We start from the raw sequence: 20,014 nt of genomic DNA, 5'->3' as shown, positions 1-20,014 counted from the left end.
TTGGAGTTTTTTAGCTCTAGATATGGTTCAAAAACCACAGCTGGCCGGATTGTCAATCTGCATAATTGACCATATCTACAGTAACATGAATAGTAACTGGAATCACTTGGTTGGATGGGTTCTGGCCATAATTTGGGGTAGGTTCCTTCATGAAAGTTGTTTTTCTATGTCTTAACTTGTTGCTGTAAAAATTTCAGGTCAATTGACGACATCTACAGTGAGTTATGGCCAAATGAATAGTTACTGTTCATTTGGTCATTTCTGCAGAATCAGTTGCAGGGTATCCGGATTGGGGCCAAGTTTTGGTCCTCTTTCTTTGGTCTTTTGGGCATGGTTTCTTCAGCAAAAATGTGCCACTATAAGCCTAGTTTCATGTCCAATTGGCCAAACACCAATTGGACCTACACAGCCAAAGTTATGGCTGTCTAAGTGGACTGCAATTCCAGCCACCCTGCTGCACTCACAAGGCAGCCTACCATTTTAGTTTGTAACACTTTAATGCACCTCAAATTATGGTCAACATACCTCAAATGGTCACTAATTGACCATTAGAATGTTCTTTAACCATTTCATAAGCCAAATCAAATTTTTCACTCCCAAACCCTAGCCCAAGTTCATGTTTCACCCATATTACCTTAGTTAGCATACCAATTCATTATACTTGTATATATGTACCTTAAACATCATTTCTAATCCACTCTAAGTCCAACAAAACACTCATTTCTATTTCTTTAATAGGGCAGCCGAAATTTATGGTTTGTATACACATAATTATTGTTCATTTTAGTTACAAATTCTTACTCAATTCAAGTTACTAATCATGAAAATAAAGAGTTTTAGGTATCTAATGCACTAACCTTTAAGTGGCACTTTTTTCCCAAGTTTAATCTTCACTTTTCTTGTACTCTCTTGGCTGCCAAACACTTCCTCTAGGTCCAAGGATTCATTTTAGTGTTGGGGTCTTAAGGAAATATGGTGAGGACGCATGAGAATGAAAGCTTGCAACGAATGGCTATGGTGGAAACCCTATCTTCTCTCTCTCTACGTTTTGGCTGGTTTTGGGGAAGGAGGTGGCTGCTGTATTTTTGGTTAATTTGGTCTTCATTTAGTCTCTTTTATTAGTTAATAATATGGTTGTTTAATTATAATTGGTAGAGACTTTCAAATGACATCATAATGATGTCATATTTGGCATTTTTATGGATTTTTCTTTTCTTTTCATCACTACTCAATTTCAATTTAATTTTTAGTAATGTTTCTTCATATTTTATGTCATATTAATTATTTGCTTAACTGGACAAGTCGGCCAAAAATCACCTCTGAAGGCGAAATGACCAAAATGCCCTCTGTTTGGCTTAACGGGTCAAAATTGGCTGTACCGATTGAAAAATTTTTCTAAATATTTTCTTGGCATTCTAATGCCATGGAAACCTCAATGACCCTTCTCTGGAGTCCCAAAAAATATTTTACAATTTTTCCCCCGGGTCTAGGGCTCCTAGTTGCGAGAACCGCAACTTCCCTCTGGTTACCCATCGCTAGGGCACCGGCTCGTTTAACTTATTTGTATTTTATTTCTAAAATTTTTACTAAATTTTTCTTATCAATATTTGAGTTAAATATGGTTCCTCACTTTAGTTTAAATATTTTTTCGGACATTCTAGCTGTCTGGACCGACACCGGTCACCGGAACAGTAGGATGTACGGAGTAGTTACCGGGAGGGTGTTACACCACCAGCCCCACAGAAGTCCCATTTGGAGAAATTACGAAAACATGGGGCTGTAAACTTCTTTGGAAAAAGGGGGGATGATCCCATGGCTGCAGAAAATTGGTTGGACAGAACCATCAGAGTACTGAAACAGCTAAACTACACCCCTGAGCAGAACCTGGTGGGTGCTGTGTCCCTACTTCAAGATGACGCATATCAGTGGTGGGACACAGTAACCTGTGAGGTGCAATCTGAACGGATCACCTGGGAATTCTTCCTTGCAGAGTTCAGGAAGAAATATATTAGCAAGGTGTATTTAGAGGAGCGAAGAAGGGAATTTATCAGTCCGAGACAGAGACAGTTGTCAGTGGCTGAGTATGAGCGTGAATTTGTCAGACTGAGCCGGTATGGGAGGGAGATAGTCCCTACTGAGGCAGAGAGGTGCAGACGGTTTGAGGAAGGGCTCAATGACAACATCAAAGTCATTATCACAGCACTGGAGATTACGGATTTTTCTAAACTAGTGGATGCTGCATCAAAAGTGGAAAGGGTTAGAATCAATGAGCAAAATAGAAGGGAAAGACAGCAGAAGAGAGGTCCGGGTCAATCCAGTGCATTCTCTGCTCCCAGTAAGAAGAGTAAAGGTCCTCCTCCTCAGAGTTCAGGACCACCACAGGTCGATCCTCAGGGCCTGCACCACGCTTTACACCTAGAGAGGCCATCCACACCATCAATGGGCGCTCTCCAAAGGATGATGTTAGGGACCAGCCCCTGCATCTTTTGCTTGTCAATACTGTCAGAAGTGGCATAAGGGGGAGTGTTGGCGAGTGACCGGTGCATGCTTACGGTGTGGATCGACAGAACATCAGATCAAGAATTGTCCGAAGAGGACTACTACTATTGCTCCAACACAAACTGACAGGCCTGCTCCTGCACCACAAAGGGGTAGGAAACACAGTAAACCCGAGGCACTTGGTCCATCATCGAGGCTCGTGATCCGAGTCACCGAGAGGCCGACACTAGAATACCAGCCGGGCTTATGCCATCGAGCTCGAGAGGAGCAAGATGCCGGATGTCATCAGGGGTACGTTTTCCCTCTACAACACTTCTGTACATGCATTGGTGGATCCAGGATCCACTCATTCCTACATTTGCATCAAACTACCCATAGAGAGGGGAGTTCCAGTAGAGGAGAGTGATCAAGACATTCTGATCACAAATCCACTAGGCCACAGTGTGGTAGTAAATAAGGTGTATAAAGGTTGCTCGTTGAGAATTCAGGGGCATGAATTCTCGGCAGACCTAATTGAATTGCCCTTCCACGAGTTTGACATGATTTTGGGAATGGACTGGTTGTCACGTCATCAGGCAATAGTTGATTGCAAATTGAAGAGGATTTCTTTGAAAACTTCTGAGGGTAATGAGATCACTGTTGTGGGTGAAAGGACAGATTTCCTATCCAATGTTATCTCAGCCACAGTTGCAAGAAGATTGATGAGAAAAGGCTGTGAAGCTAACCTAGCACACGTGGTTGATACTAGGCAAGCTAAGCCAAACTTGTGTGATATACCCACAGTAAGAGACATCTCAGATGTGTTTCCTGAGGAGTTGCCTGGTTTACCACCAGAAAGGGAAGTCAAGTTTGCTATTGAGGTAATGCCGGGTACAGCACCCATTTATATTGCTCCTTATAGGATGGCACCCACCGAATTGAGGGAGTTGAAAATTCAGTTGCAAGAGTTGCTTGATAAGGGGTTCATACGCCCCAGTGTGTCACCATGGGGAGCTCCGGTGCTATTTGTGAAGAAGAAAGATGGAACCTTGAGATTGTGTATTGATTACCAGTAGTTGAATAAAGTAACTGTAAAGAATAAATATCCATTGCCCAGAATTGACGATCTGTTTGATCAGTTGAAGGGAGCTGTTGTATTTTTGAAAATTGATCTCAGATCAGGGTATCATCAGTTGAGGGTAAAGGATGCAGATGTGTCAAAAACTACATTCAGAACCCAGTATGGGCACTATGAATTTCTAGTGATGCCGTTTGGGTTAACAAATACACCAGCAGCATTTATGGACCTTATGAACCGTATCTTCCATCCATACTTAGATCGGTTTGTAGTGGTCTTTATTGATGATATTCTGGTGTATTCCAAGACCAGGGAAGAACATGATGAACATTTGAGGATTGTTCTGCAAACCCTGCGAGAAAAGAAGCTGTATGCTAAGTTGTCCAAGTGTGATTTTTGGATGAGTGAGATCTCCTTTCTTGGACACATAGTGTCAGCTGAGGGGATTAGAGTAGAACCTAAAAAGATAGAAGCAGTGATGGAATGGAAGCCTCCTAGAAATACAACTGAGGTCAGAAGTTTCTTGGGGCTAGCTGGATATTACAGAAGATTTGTGAAGGGGTTCTCTCTTATAGCTGCTCCAATGACCAAGTTGTTGCATAAGAATGTGAAATTTGGCTGGAACGACAAGTGCCAAGCTAGTTTTGAGAGGCTAAAGGCTATGTTGACAGAAGCACCCGTGTTAACACAGCCAGTGTCGGGAAAAGACTTTGTGGTCTATAGTGATGCCTCGCATAATGGGCTAGGATGTGTATTGATGCAAGAGGGGAAAGTGGTCGCCTATGCTTCCAGGTAGTTAAGGCCACATGAACAGAACTACCCTACTCATGACCTGGAGTTAGCAGTAATTATCTTCGCACTGAAGATATGGAGGCATTACTTATATGGTGAAAAATGCTACATCTATACGGATCACAAGAGCCTAAAATACTTGCCAACCCAAAAGGAGCTCAACCTCAGGCAGAGGCGATGGATTGAGTTCTTGAAGGACTATGACTGTGTGATTGATTATCATCCTGGGAAGGCAAATGTAGTTGCTGATGCTTTAAGCAGGAAGTCCGTCACAGCTTTAAGATCACTCAATGCCTATCCGTCCTTAGCTCAAGATGGAGCTATTTTGGCTGAGTTGCAAGTGAGGCCAACCCTACTACGGCAGATACAAGATGGGCAGAGGGCAGATGAAAAACTAATGGCAATTATGGCTAAAATTCCTGAGGGGAAGGAAACTGAATATGAGGTGAAAGCAGATGGGTGTCTATACTACAGAGGAAGAGTGTGTGTACCAGATGATGGGGAACTGAAGACTAATATTCTGAAAGAAGCACACACTAGTGTTTATGCTATGCATCCGGGGAGCACAAAAATGTATAATGATTTGAAGCCTCATTATTGGTGGCCTGGTATGAAGAGGGATATAGCTTACTATGTGACTAAGTGTTTAACATGTCAGCAAGTTAAGGCAGAACATCAAGTTCCATTGGGTTTGTTACAGCCTATAACCATACCTGAATGGAAATGGGACCGGGTCACTATGGATTTTGTTAATGGTCTACCTCTCACCCAAAGGAAGCATGATGCAGTGTGGGTGATAGTGGATAGATTAACGAAGTCAGCACATTTTCTGCCAGTTAGGACTGACTACTCACTGGAGAAGCTAGCAGAATTATATATCAGTGAGATAGTTAGGCTGCATGGAATCCCACTTTCTATCATATCTGATCGAGACCCAAGGTTTACATCAAGATTCTGGAAGTAGTTGCATGAATCCTTGGGTACACAACTCCATTTCAGCACAGCTTTCCATCCTCAGACGGATGGGCAATCAGAAAGAGTAATCCAGGTAAACAACTGAAACCAATTGAACTAATGCAAATATTGAACTGAAATGATAATAATAACATGAAATATATATCAGGTCCTTGAGGATATGCTGAGGAGTTGTGTCATTGAGTTTGAGGGAAGTTGGGATAGATACCTTCCACTGGCAGAATTCGCATACAACAATAGCTATCAAGCTAGCATCCAAATGGCCCCGTATGAAGCACTGTAAGGGAGGAAATGTAGAACTCCAGTGTGCTGGACTGAATTAGGCGAAGACAAGCTGGTAGGGCCAGACCTGGTGAAACAGACTGAGGAAAAAGTGAAAATAATCAAAGCTAACCTGAAGATTGCCTCCGATAGATAGAAGTCTTATGCCGACCTGAAGAGAAAAGAGATAGAATATACAGTTGGTGATAAAGTGTTTCTCAAAGTTTCACCATGGAAGAAAATACTGAGGTTTGGAAGAAAGGGTAAGTTAAGCCCTAGGTTCATTGGCCCATATGAATTTATTGAACGTGTGGGACCAGTAGCCTACAGGCTATCTTTACCACCAGAGCTGGATAAGATCCACAATGTATTCCACGTGTCTATGCTAAGAAGATACCGCTCAGATCCTTCACATGTCATCTCCATAGAAGAAATTGAAGTACAACTAGATTTGACATATGAAGAGGAACCCATAGGGATCCTGGCTCGGGAAGTAAAAGAGTTGAGGAATAAGCAGATTCCACTGGTGAAAGTGCTATGGAGGCACCACAACACCGAGGAGGCAACTTGGGAAAGTGAAGAGATGATGAGGCAATAGTTCCCTCAACTGTTTGCATCAGGTAAATTTCGAGGACGAAATTTTTATTAGAGGGGAAGAGTTGTAACATCCTCACTTTAGCTAGTCCGCACAGTCTACTGTTCCGGTGACTAATGTCTGTCCGGGCAGCTAGAATGTTTGAAATTATAAATAGACTAGAGTGAGGAGTAATTAAGTAACTAAATAATGCTCATAAAAATCAAAGAAAAATTTTAGAAACCAAATACACTAAGGTTAAACGAGCTGAAACACCAAGGATGGGTAACCCGAAAGGGAAGTGACGGTGAAGGCCGTTAGCAGCCCTAGACCAGGGGGAAAAATTATAAAATAATTATTGAGACTCCGGAGAAGGGTTATTAAGGTTCTTATGGCATTAGAATGCCAGGAAAATACTTAAAAAAATTTTTCTATCGGTACACACAATTTTGGCTCGGTAAGCCAAACGGAGTGCATTTTGGTCATTTCGTCTTCAGAGATGATTTTTTACCAACTTGTCCATTTATGTAAATGAATTATATGACATAAAATATGAATAAATGTTGTTAAAAATTTAATTGAAATTAAATAGACAAGAAATGGTGAGAAATTGAAAGAAAATGGAATAATGACATCATAATGATGTCATTAAAATTCTCCCAACCAATCAAAACTTAACACATGGCATAATCTTATTTAAAAGAGGCTAAATGGGAAAAAAATGAAAAAAAAATCAGAAGACCTTCTCCTTTCTTCTTCTTGGCGTCACCACCTCCTCCATAGCTAACCAAAACCAAGCTTTTCAAAGCTTGATTCCACCACTTTCTACCCAACAAAACCCTAACCTAGCAACATAAAAAAGTGTTCTTACCTCTTGGAAAGTCTTTTGGGAGCAAAAAGAAAAGGAAAAGAGGAACCCTAGCAAGTGAGAAATCTCACTCCATAAGAGGTTAGTGACCAAAACCTTAAATTTCAATTCAATTTCATGTTTAAGCACTATATTGGTGATTAAATGACAAAGAAACTTGATGAAAGACATTAGTATGCCATCCCTTATTTTTGGCAGCCATGGTTAGGGTTTGATGGTATTGAATTTAATGAAGTTAAAAGGGTATTAGGGCTACCCACAATATGTATTTGCTAAGTAGATTGATGAAATAAAGTGAAAATGCATGAGTTTGAAATTGTTGAGTTAGGGTTTGGGTTGAAAAATGAGACTTTGATCTTGTGATGATGGAAGTAGGTTTTAATGGTCAATTAGTGACCATTTGGTTTGGTTTGAACCAGAAACGAAGTGAATTGGGTTGTGGAATTTGAGGTTGGAGTGGTTGCCTTGTGTAACCTGCAGGTTTGACTGTGAGTCCAGCCTGTTTGGACAGCCATAAATTGAATTGTAGATGTTCAATTGGTGTTTGGCCAATTGGACATGAAACTAGACACATAATGGCACAACTTTGATGAAGAAACCATGCCCAGAAAACCAAATCAACTTGACCAAAAGCTTGCCCTAATTCGGGTGACCTGCACTCTGCCTGGGCAAAATGACCAAATGAACACTGTTTAGTCATTTGACCATAACTCAATGTAGAAAGGTCCAATTGACCTGAAATTTTACCAGCAATAAGGTGACATATAGACCAACAACTTTCATGAAGAAACCTGACCCAAATTATGACCATAACCTAGTCAAATTGCCAACCAAACTTGAGTCACCAAATCTGGCAGAATCAGTTTTGCCCAGAATTTTGGAATCTGCCCAATCCGGCTAGTTATGGTATTTAGGCCATAACTTGAGCTACAAAACTCCAAATGGAGTGATTCAAAAAAAGAAATTCATCTAGACAAAATAAGGAACAACTTTCATGTTGATCACTTTTCCAAAATTCCACTGCAAAGATGACTAATGGAACAATAAAGACAAAGCATGAAAACTGAAATTTTTGTCTAATTATCATTAAGCTTAGGGATGGTATTGGCAATCAATGCCAACAAGTTAAAAATGCAAAATGTGGTATGTTGATGATATTTAAATTAATTTACCTATTGCCAATGCAAAAGTCAACATTTTAGTTGACCAATGAAGTGAATAGTAATCATAAAAATACAATTTCAAAGAATTACTTAAATGAAAAGTGCTAAATGCCCTAGTAGGCCTAATGTGATTGGATTGGATCGGTTGGCATGCCACTAGGGTTACATAGCGATTGTGTATGGCTTCATGCCATTCTGTGTTTCATGGCTTCCCATGCCATTCTGTAACATAATAGCCTTTGGCTATGATATTGAGTTGTTATACTTGGGTTTAATCCCCGATAATTATTACAGCTTATTATTACATTATTGCACACCGGGAGACATAATGTGACCGATGATGTGATGGTCCGAGGTACTTAGTACCCAGTGCCAGTTTACCCGTTTGTCCAGTCCAGTTGACTAAATTAGGTTACTCGGGCAATGTTAATAAATTTTACCAAACTTAAATCGAATAACACTGCAATAAATATTAGAAACTAAGTCTACCCAGAAATGTAAATATTCATTCTGCATATTTTATTTTAATTTATTTTATTTTATTTTATATTGTCACCACTAAGAAGAATTGCTTAGCGCGTCGCTTTTGCCACGCGCAGGTACTGGAGACTTAGCTGGGGAGTCCAGCAGACCGCATACTGGGTGAGCCATCATATCTGCACTCAGAGTTCAGAGTCACCTCACATTGCAGTGCATTTGGTAGGACATTAGGCCATCTGGGATATTTTGATATTTTGCCATTTTGTATTTTGTAAACTTTTGTTATGTACATTATAAACTCATGTAATCATATTTTTGCTGTAATTATCTATGAACTGTGTTCAGAAATAAATATGAGTGTTTCTCATTGAATTTGGTATGATATGAGATGAATGAAAATTTTGAGATATTGAAGTAAATTGAGAAATTGTTAAGAATATATTGGAGGTTGATTGAGAATAAGGTGATGATATTATTGGGAGTGTTTTTAACTGGTTCAGAAGAACTGTTTTTCCAATTTATAGCCGGCACTCTGCCGAATTTTCTATAAAATTTGCGGAAAAATTTAGTTTTATCAAAAATTATAAATAAATGAATTAAAAAGGATTAATTGAAATTGAAACATGAATTGGTGTTCCGACACACTGAGTGGCATAACTTGCTCGGTTACACTGTAGACGAGTAAGGGGTGTCACAGAACAACTTTCATTGAGACAATTTTATTAAATTTCTACTGTACAAATGACCAATGGAATAATAAACTTAGTGCTTGAAATTTGAAAATTGTAAAGTAACCAACACTAAGCTTTGAAATGGTATTAGTAACCAATACCAACAACTTTAGAATGCAAATATGGTATCTTGGTGAAATTAGGTTCAATAAATTTATTATGTATTAAAAAGTCAATAATTTGAGTGAATAGTAATGTGAATAGTAATACAAAGACACAAAGTGTAATAACTAAATTGGTAGAGGAAATTAAGGTATGAAATTTGGAATCCATGAAACACTCATGGATTACTTGGAATAGAAATAGCAATTTACCTAAATGACTTAATGAACATTTAAGTTATGTGAGTACATAGTTAAGATTTGTATTCCCATTACTAGTAGGTCTAATAAAATATAAGTGATACCACTTGAATATGAAATGAAATTAACCTAGATGGATTGTTGAGTATAAATGGGATGAGGTTTACATTAGGATTTATGTTTCCATTACAAATGAGATAATAACACCTTGTATGAGTTATGAATTCATATAAATATTGTAATGAATAAATGAATCACATGAAAATATGAATGGAACATTAGTTTTCTTTATAAGAGAAAAGAAGAATGTTTTGAGTACAATGGTACATGAACACCATTGTCATGAATTGTGATCAATATGAATGATTTAAGGAATGTATGAATATTATGATAAATGTATAAATTATGGAATTTGTCATGAAATAATGAAGTCATATAACACAATATATTAATATTTAATGATATTATGTGCCCTTATATTGCCTAGACATGTGTGTTAGATTGGATAGATTGACATGCCAATAGGTTATTATTTTAGCAGTACTGCAAAAGGTTTTATGCCTGTATTTATGGCTTTATGTCTGCACTCATGGCTTTATGTCCGCACTCATGGCTTTATGCCCGCACTCATGGCTTTTTATGCCCAATTATGTATTATCATGTCTTTTTAGCCATACTGATTGTATATGTGATTAACGTTTCGCGTCCCATGATATGACGGCCCAAGATACCTCGGTGTCCAGTGCCAATGACCCGTTATCTAGTTTAGTCAGCCTGTCATAGGTTACTTGGGCAGTGAAATTTATTGAAATAAGTTAAGAATATTAGCAATTAAAAATATTAGAAATTAAATAAAATAAATGAGTAAGATGACCTAAAATAAATTAGAATAGTTATTTATTAGAAAGAATCGAAATGAATTGGACCGATATTAAAATTTACTTATTATGAAATAATCTAAAACAACCTACCAAGTATTGAGAAAATGCTAAAAGATTAGCAAAGAAAATTATAACATAAATAAATATTGCAAATGTGACTTATATAATAATATAAGCATAAATTTATTATTTTTAGATCATTTTTCTTCGTATATTATTACTGTACATTGGCGAAATAAACACTTCCAAAGAAGACTAAATTAGGATAAAATATATTAAACTTTAAAAACCGCATGTGAAGTATAAATAAATCTTAATTATCCGAATTTTGTTTCTATCTTTATTTGTATATTATTTTCTTGTTATATTATTGCACCACTAAGTAGCAATGCTTAGCGCGATGGAATTGTTTCCTTCGCATAAGTACTGAAACTAGAACCCAATGGATGTTTGACTGGGAATTTTGGGAGTCCAGATCTGTAGAGTGTCAAAGGTTGTCACCTTCTCAGCAATGCATGTAGCTAGGTCCCATGTATATCACTTTATGCATCTTGTATGTTATAAATATTTTGTATGTTGTAATTCGTATATTGTAATGTAAATTAAGAATTTGTAAGTAATATTTATGTGATGTAAATTTATAAATTGATTATTTCATATGTAGTTAAATTGTATATCATGTAAATTAATGATGATTGAAAATTATCATATATGAGTTGAGAATGAATGGAAATGAATATGAAATTGAATTATATAGAGGATATTCGAATTGATGAGATAATTATGATTAGTATGGATAAGATTTTATTATGAAAATATTATTGAATTTTCAAGCAGGTGAATAATGAAATGCGCCAAATAGAAATAAAATAGGGGAAACTCTGCTGGTTTCTCTATAGAAAAATAATTGGTATTAAATTAAACGAATTCAAAATTACTAAAATAATAAAGTAAGATAAGATAGGGTGCTCCGGTACCGAGTATGACATGCCTCGCTTGGCTACACTGTAGACGGGTGAGGGGTGTCACACTACTTGTATCCATAATAGTAGCGAGTTAGTCTTATAATAATGCCAAGTCAAGGTCTAAAATACTTAAATGGAACTTGACTTGCTCACACCATTCAAAGAAGTTCAACCCATTAAAATAATGACATATTAAGCTTACGAATGAAGGGAAACAGCTGCAATATAATATTTATATGCTAAAAAAAGATTTAGATAATTTTAACAGTTAGAGTATACTACAGTTCTCCTTTAGATAGATACTATAATATACTATTATAAATTAAATGCCTTTAAACTTGTTTGGACAATAATTAACTTACATCAAATATAGATGTTGTCTTTGGACATCCAAAATATATGTGATAAAATATTATTGTCCTTATAATTCTCACTATTCAGAGAATAATTGATTTACCTTTAGATAAAATTCTTAAATTCTGATGACTAATAAGTATCAATTAATCCATTTTTTATCATAGGCATCGATTAGTATGGATAATTGCTAATTTTTATATGTGTGTAAACATCATTCATAGTTTGGCTACTTTGGTGACTAACAAACTATTGATTTTATTTTATTTTAGTTTGGCCACTTTGGTGCCTAAAAAACTAAAACAAATATCATAAGGCATGCATATAAATTATGTATCTTAATAAACTTAATATTTGTTCATTCATTAGATTTAGTTATAAATCTTAATTAGATTGGATAGAAAACATAATTTTTTTTTTCCTTCGCTTTACTTGCTTTTGGGAGAACATGTTCCCAAAAGAATTATTCTTTCCAACACGTTTTCTTTATTGTGTTGAAATTTAATGTCCTAATTAAATTTAGGCCAAAACTTTAATTAATTAATTAATTAATTTTAAGCATCTTCCATCACAAACACATTTTTCACGTAGTTTGAAATTCATAGCCAAAATAATTAAGCCACTTTGATATATAATTTTTTTTTTATATTTTGTTTATTTTAATTTCTTTCTTTTGAGAGAACTTGATCTCAAACTTAAATCTCTTTATAACACGATTTTTCATCATGTTAAAAATCCTCATGCCCAAAACTTAATTTGGTCAAATTTTATTATTATTATTATTATTATTATTATTATTATTATTATTATTATTATTATAAAACTTTCACTATTTACACTTTAATTCTATCTAGATCTAACAACAAGTAAAAACATCAACATCATTTTCATCATCATAAATTTAATAGAGAAATTTAATTGTTCAAAACCTAAGACTCTGATACCATGTATAAAATAATTCTTAATAGAACATAAAATCATAAACATAATGTGAATGGTAAACATAAGATTCAACTATCACCCTAACAATAGATCTTGATCAAATAAATTCTCACATATCTAGAAAGTGTACCTAATACAGAGTTTAATTAAGCCATGATAATAATTGAGAGAGACCAGCTTAGATATACATTCAAGATTTAATCTGGTATGTCTATTAAGTAATCCATATGCGATTATGATTTACTTTAATTAAAGTAATCCTTGTATAATTAGGATTTTTATTAATTAAAGTAAATATTAATTAATATCGGGTCATATTAAAGAAATTGATTTTGGTCCATATGATAGTATTAATTGCCAGGCAAAATCTTACACTATTGTGATTTTAACCAAATAAGTGGTAGTGTTTATACTATTGCCTTCCCATAAATTTGAACAATTTAAAGTAACCGCACTAAATATGGCAAACTTCGTAAATAAATCAAAATCTTCTTACAATGGCAATTTACATAAATGAGATGAAAAAAACTTTAAAATGAGTTATCTTCTTCCACCTTGAGCCGAAGACACAGCTTGTGCACAATGTAATTATATGCAATGAAAGTTGGCGGAGAATACTCTGGAAATGTGCGGGCACAAGTGCCCACTAATTTCCTAATATTTTAAAAATTAATGTTTCTAATAAGTTCAAATATTCAGAAAATTTAAATAAATCTTATATGGGTGCCAACAAATTTATGGGATCATACCTGGGTAAAACTCTGGACACTTAAATTCTTAAGCAAAATAACAAGTTTTCTTAGCTAAGTTATCCCAAACCATAAGCCATCTATTTATCTGATTTCTTCTTGTAAAACATAAAAGAATATCAAGATCATCAAAGCTGAATCTTTCAACAAAATAAAAGGAAGCAAAATATATAAGCCTGTAGTATCGTTTTCTCACTATGCATCTGAGAGAGAGGGAGAGAGAGAGAGAGATATGGAAGGGTTGGTTTAGGTAACCACTTCTATAGTTAATCAATAAAGGAAGTTGAACTTGATATATTAAGAATATTGAAGAGTACCTGACTGCTAATATTGAGAATATTGAAGTCTAAAGGAGAGAGTAAAGTGGAGATTTAAACTCATTATGATCATATAATATTGAGAATATTGAAGTCTAGAGGAGAGAGTGAAGTACCTGATTGTGGTGATTTAAACTGCTCATGATCATATAAAATTCATATTTTAAAGGAAATCTAACTAGAATGTGATTCAAAATGCGAGTTATTTATTCCTAATGGATATTATTTATATTGGACTTTGATTCCATCTTTTTTTTTTCAAACCATAAAACTCGAAAATCAAATCATTCTCATGTCTAAATCATAAGATGGTTTAAATCTTGAATGTCCATGCCATAAATTCGGATATTTTGGGATACTTATATTGTTCTATTAAAAATAAAATTACCTATGTTATTGAATTGCTTATGAAGTTAATAAATTTTAATTTTTTTAATACACATTACACAGGGGTATTGTTTTAAAAAATAGTAAATAAATAAATAAATTATAAAGTGTAATCTTTATATATATATATATCATAAGATAAATGAATTTTGGAAAAAAAAAAAAGTCTAGGGTGTATTTAATAACATATTTATAATAGTTGGTACACAATCTGCGTTAACAAGAGTAGGTGATATATCACCATTGTGGATGGCAACGGATTAAATTTTTGTAGGTACTCGATCCGACCGAACTCTAATAGGACGAGTTTGGATAGTATATAATCGGGTTTGAGATGGATTCGAGTTTGAAATTTAATATCTGTGACGGATTCGGGACGGGTTCGAGTTTTATACGTTGGGTATCTATTACTCGATCCCGTTTATATAAATATTTAATTAAATATAAAAAATATATATATTTTAATAATATTTATAAATTTTTATTTATTTTATTTTATATAAAATAAAATTAAAATATTTTATAAAATTATTAAATTTTTAAAATATAAATTATTAATAAAAATAATTTTTTATATAAATTATTAATTAAATATATAAAATTAAATAAGTTCGGATATTTTTTTGGGCAGTAACAGTCGGCTTTGAAACAGATTCTATTCTAATAGTTGACAATAAATTTTAATGAAGTTTGATACGAGTTTGAGTTTTAAAAATATTAATCGGATTGGAATTCGAACATGTGATTTTGTCGGGTCTACCCGTTGTCATTCCTCCGTACCTTTGAGCGTTGTACCTTTCTGTTCTCGTGGGTCTCTAATTAAGCAAATCTATATCAAGTAGCATGCCGGATTCTCAGATCCAAAGCACATGCGCGAATTATGTTATGGTTTTACCGAAGATAAAATAAATAAATAAAGGATGCCCTATGGCGTCGTCAATAATTGCAGACAACATGTTTGAATACGAATCTGACGGAGGCTAGGTGTAAACGTGCTTAAAAATTATTGACTACTTGTTTACGATTACGAGTTGTATTCGCAGTTGGATTCCTCATAATTGGGATAGGTCCACTGAATTTTATGGAGAAGATGGTGCCTATCTGTTTTGTCGTTATTGATATTTGCTGTTTTGGCCGATTGTTCATTGTTACGATAATGAAGGGAATGACGTGTGCAATGATGCCTAAAAGAACAATTTGGATGGTTGTCATAGGCTCATAACTTACCTCTTTTGCTCTCTCTCTATTTATATCACTTATCAACACTGAAAAAATGCACCTGCTTCTTCTGTTTCTACGACATTACAACCATATTCAAGTATGTTTTACTCTGATGAATTTTCATTTTTTTGCTTAAATGATGAAATAACTCACTTTGTTTAATGGTTACATATTCTTATTGTTGATTAATTATTCTTGTGCAGGTTCTGTTCCGTTTGAGAAGTGGAGACCCAGTAAGCATTGTCTAATCCTTTTATATGCTTGTTGTTTATTTGATTCTGATTTGAGGCCATACAGGTTTGGAGGCATAATTTTATAGCCTATGCATTTATAAAGATTTGATTTTCAATAGAAGAAACAGATCCTTTTCTGCATAATCATTTGTTCGTCTGCTGAAAGCATGGCACAAGACTATAGAGAGGCATTATTGAAGAAGAATTATTATGAGAACTGTCCAGGATGTAAGGTTGATCAACTCAAAGAATTGAGGAGAGGACTACCTATTCGAGAGCTTGTTTCGATATGGATTGTTGTGCTTTGTACTGGTACGCATTCTTATTCCAAGATCTTAAAGCATTTGTCTTTGGTTTTTCAGTTTTTGAAGTTCAATTGATATAATTGAGCATGAAATAGTCACTAGGTTTGTTCTGGTACATTTAGTGGTTTTGAATGGTTTGTATTGGTACATTTAGTGGTTTTGAATGGTAATATCTATACAGGTGTGACAGGTGTATTATATGTGCATGGTGTGGAGAGTATTGCTGATAACTATTTAATTTTTGCATAAAAATCCTACCGTAGAAACTAATGTTGCAAGGTGTGAACTGTGAATGCAAATGAAGTTTGTTAGTTAGAAGCAAAATAAGTTTTTGATATAGTATAAATTGGGAAAGCTTATGTGCATCTTTTGGTGGCTTGCTGCTTGATAAAATTAAGGATTTGAGTTTGAAATTATTGGTCAGTAGACTTGATAAAATGAATTTTTGTATACTATTGATTTATTACTGATAGAATGTATGTGATTTTGAAAACAAATGATCTAATTATGATTGGAGCAAAGTTTCAAGGCGTTTTTAGTAATTTACCCTTCAGTAAAATTTGTATAATGCCGAAAAGTCCTTTGTTTTTTATTTAGGGTAAACTTCAAAAAATTAACCTGTGGTTAGGCAAATGTTGAAGAGAATTGGTTAGAAAGGCATTTGAATGGATTTCTTAGAAGTTTAATGGAAATGAATTATTGTGGTATCTGTGCAGTCTCTTAAATCCATATGTTAATATTCATACATTCTGCATGCATATGATCATACTAGAGCAGTATTAATTGCTTGGGTTTATAGCTCAATCGAGTGGCTTTTTAGTTCATTATTATAAATTGGCTTACTGTATCTTTTTGTGAGTTTCCTACATCATTTGCATTATCAGGAGTTAAACTTTGCTTAATTATGCATTTTTTTACTTGTATTAATCCTAGTGTAAATTTTTGCAGCACTTCCAATATCATCTCTCTTTCCATTCCTCTATTTCATGGTAAGTGTATTTATATATGCCTATATAATTAATTCCATTCTTGTAGTTTTGAATCCAATGCAGTAATATGATGTACTTGAGGCCATCTTTTTTGTATGTTTTGAAGTCGTAATATTTCTCCTCAAATGTTCTGGAAATAATTACAATATTTGAATTTTTCATTGTTTTTATGGGTAAATAATGCTAATTAAATATTTGATAGTTAAATGCATTTTTTATAGGGCTAATTCAAATTCTTTTCGTATCAACTATGGCATTTTTTTTTACCATTTTTATATTCCTACTTCAACATTGTGCAATTAGGCTAGCCCAAGGGATGTGCGCACTAAAGTACCAAAGGTGCAATAATGGTGGGAGAAGAAAGTGAAATATACCTCCTTTCTTTTCCGTTTTAAACAAACCCTTTCAAAAATCCTATTTTAATAAATTAGAAGATTATTAAATATTATAATAATTCAAAATGTCATGTCAGCAAGCCTTTTCATGTTTCATGAACAAAATATAGCCCACATCAGCAAGCCTTTTCATGTGTCATGAACAAAATGTAGTCCACGGCAGCACCTAGAGTGATTTAGCAGAATCCTTCTCTATTTTGACCATAATTGACACTAATGCTAAAGTAGGTGTGTAATTGATAAACAAAAAAAGAAGTGGCTATAAATGATACCTGGAGCATATGCTTTCAATTTTTACGATATCTTGTTATGAATATTTTATTTTAATTTTAAATTTCTTTTTTTTTTTTTTGTTTTTTTTGTGCCTGATTTCACTCAGGCATGCAGTTGAGCCTTTAATGCTTAATTTCTATAGTTGTTGAGAATAAATTTGCATATTTAGTTACCTCTTAAAATTTCAGAGGTATATCATTCATTTTTTCTATTAATTAAACGTAAAGTTGGTGATTGATCCTGTGTTTGTTTCTTGGACAATGTTGAGGAAGTATTATTTTTTTTTTCTATTCTTTTCCCGATCTTGTTACAATATCTAGTTATTTACTCTCCACAGTGCATCAATCTCAAATTTTCTTACAATTAAAAGGAAATTCTTTTTCTTAAAAATTAAACTCATTATCACCAAGAAGAAGCCTTTCAATCATTAAAAGTTTAATAACAATAGTAATACTAGCAGTAGTAACAGTGATAACAATAATCAGCCACTGGCTCCACAGTCAATCATGTGCCAAATAGCAGCTGCAATAGCCGCATCAGCTGCCAATATTGCAAATTGCACTTGTTTGAGGGCAGCAACATTTTTGCAGCTATTATGTCATCACTCATAATCTCCTCTGTTTATTGTTATCATCGTTACAAAAGAGACACTAGCTAGATGTACAGTGCTATGCACATGCAAGTGAGTGAGATGGGGGGGGGGGGGGGGGGGTGGGGGTATGGGTTGCCTCTACCATTTTTGTTTTCTATCTGAGACATTTTTTTTTATGTCTTGTTTTAATGTCAAGAAAGAGAGAGAATGAGCCATTTTATTTCATTTGCTTCCTCCAAATGCACAAGATGTGTGTGTAATTCACTCCCAACGGACTTGGGAAAATTTGTTGTATCTGTTATATATTCATTGGTTCAAAAAGAAAAAAAAGTTCTAAATGGGATATTTCCTAAAAGTTGGGGGGTATTTTATGCATTTGGCCAATTCTGAATGCATTAATAACTCTTAAATGAGAAAATCTTTGACAGACCTTAAATGATGGCATTAACACCTAAATATATACCACATATGAAGAAGGTAATTCTTTCATTTATTCTTGCATGATTTGGATCCTATATTTTGGTTGGAAGGCTTGCAACATGCACTCAAATATATATATATATATATATTTTTGGAGTTGTCAGTTTGCCCACTTTCTTGTTCTCTTATTGTAAGAGTAGCAAGGGCAACTTCACAAATTCAGGGGTGCATTATTATGTTTCTTGATGAGTATAGAGCTAGCATAATTCCTTTCCATGATTTGGTTTCTTTTCCTCTTCTTTGCTCCTCTTTCTTGCACTTCATTGGTTATTGTGAAACAAGTGATTGTTTCACTTGTTGGAATCTCAAGGAGATGGTGAAACAAGTGAGAAGTGATTGTGGCTCTAATAAAATGTGGACCACAATGACAAATTATTCACCATATATATATATGGTTATGGTTTCTTGACTGATGATTCATACGTCATCTTCGGAATACTTGCTCTACGAATTGGGCGGTTGTGAGTACAATGATGCTCAATTAGAACTTGTCTTTTCTGGGTTGCTTGAACTGCTTAGAGCAATTAGGAATTGAATGGTCTAAGAGTAATCACTTAGATGGAGCTTATGGTTTTTTTATTAACTTCTCTCTCTCTCTCTCTCACTCCCTCATTTCTTTTTTATTCTTTTCTCTTTTTGGCTAACTACTCTCTCCTTTCTCTCTTCCTTTTCTCTTTTTTGGTAACATGGCAGAGTTTTCTGCCAAGGCATTTGCTTATTGTGGAGAGAGGAGATTTAGTGAATAGTTTTGTTATTGAAATTGCAAACATACACTTTATCTAATCTCTGTTCGGAAAAAGATAGGGACCTCTTTCTCTTAAAATAATGGCTGTGCTGGTTATTATTTTAAGGGGTGGGCAAGTTAATTAACTATTTCTCTCTCTCTCTCTCTCTCTCTCTCTCTCACACACACATACATAGAAACACGCACAAACGCATATTTCCTCAATAATTGAGAAACTGATCCTTTGAATTTCTGTTTGATGGTTCATTTGCTTCTCCTTTCTTTAAATGATATGCAATAATAGCTCGAGTTTAGAACTATCCATTAGAACAATTGAGCTTTTGTCGGCGCATTTAGGTGATATGCAGCTTGTTCTGGTAACTCAATATATTCTTATGACCAAATTCTAATTGCAGGTTAGGGATTTTAAGATTGCAAAGCGGGAGGAAGATATTGGCTATTATGCTGGATATGTTGGTGAGCTTAACCCTGTGCTTCCTCTTCA

The 20,014-nt window shown here is 34.6% G+C and overlaps 1 protein-coding gene across 11 annotated transcripts in view; it reads left to right on the top strand.

Moving 5' to 3' along the window:
* The first annotated feature begins 15,290 nt into the window (after nt 1-15,290).
* Nucleotides 15,291-20,014, top strand: part of LOC110653434 (protein ZINC INDUCED FACILITATOR-LIKE 1) — a 52,457-nt gene continuing 47,733 nt past the window's right edge. For 2 of the 11 annotated variants that reach the window (XM_021809057.2, XM_058135278.1), the window contains exons 1-5: nt 15,296-15,615; nt 15,722-15,751; nt 15,816-16,063; nt 17,005-17,045; nt 19,926-19,986. In XM_021809057.2, coding sequence (XP_021664749.2) covers nt 15,919-16,063; nt 17,005-17,045; nt 19,926-19,986 — 247 coding nt within the window. In that variant the 5' untranslated portion in view covers nt 15,296-15,615; nt 15,722-15,751; nt 15,816-15,918. Of the gene's footprint in view, nt 15,616-15,721; nt 15,752-15,815; nt 16,064-17,004; nt 17,046-19,925; nt 19,987-20,014 lie in introns of all 11 variants that reach the window. The other 9 variants (XR_009143507.1, XM_058135279.1, XM_021809059.2 and 6 more) reach the window with 7 other exon arrangements.

Source organism: Hevea brasiliensis, chromosome 14 (genome assembly GCF_030052815.1).
Source record: "Hevea brasiliensis isolate MT/VB/25A 57/8 chromosome 14, ASM3005281v1, whole genome shotgun sequence".
Taxonomy (NCBI): Eukaryota; Viridiplantae; Streptophyta; class Magnoliopsida; order Malpighiales; family Euphorbiaceae; genus Hevea; species Hevea brasiliensis.
Note: the sequence above shows the minus strand (reverse complement) of the source record. Positions and strands in the feature narration are given on the sequence as shown.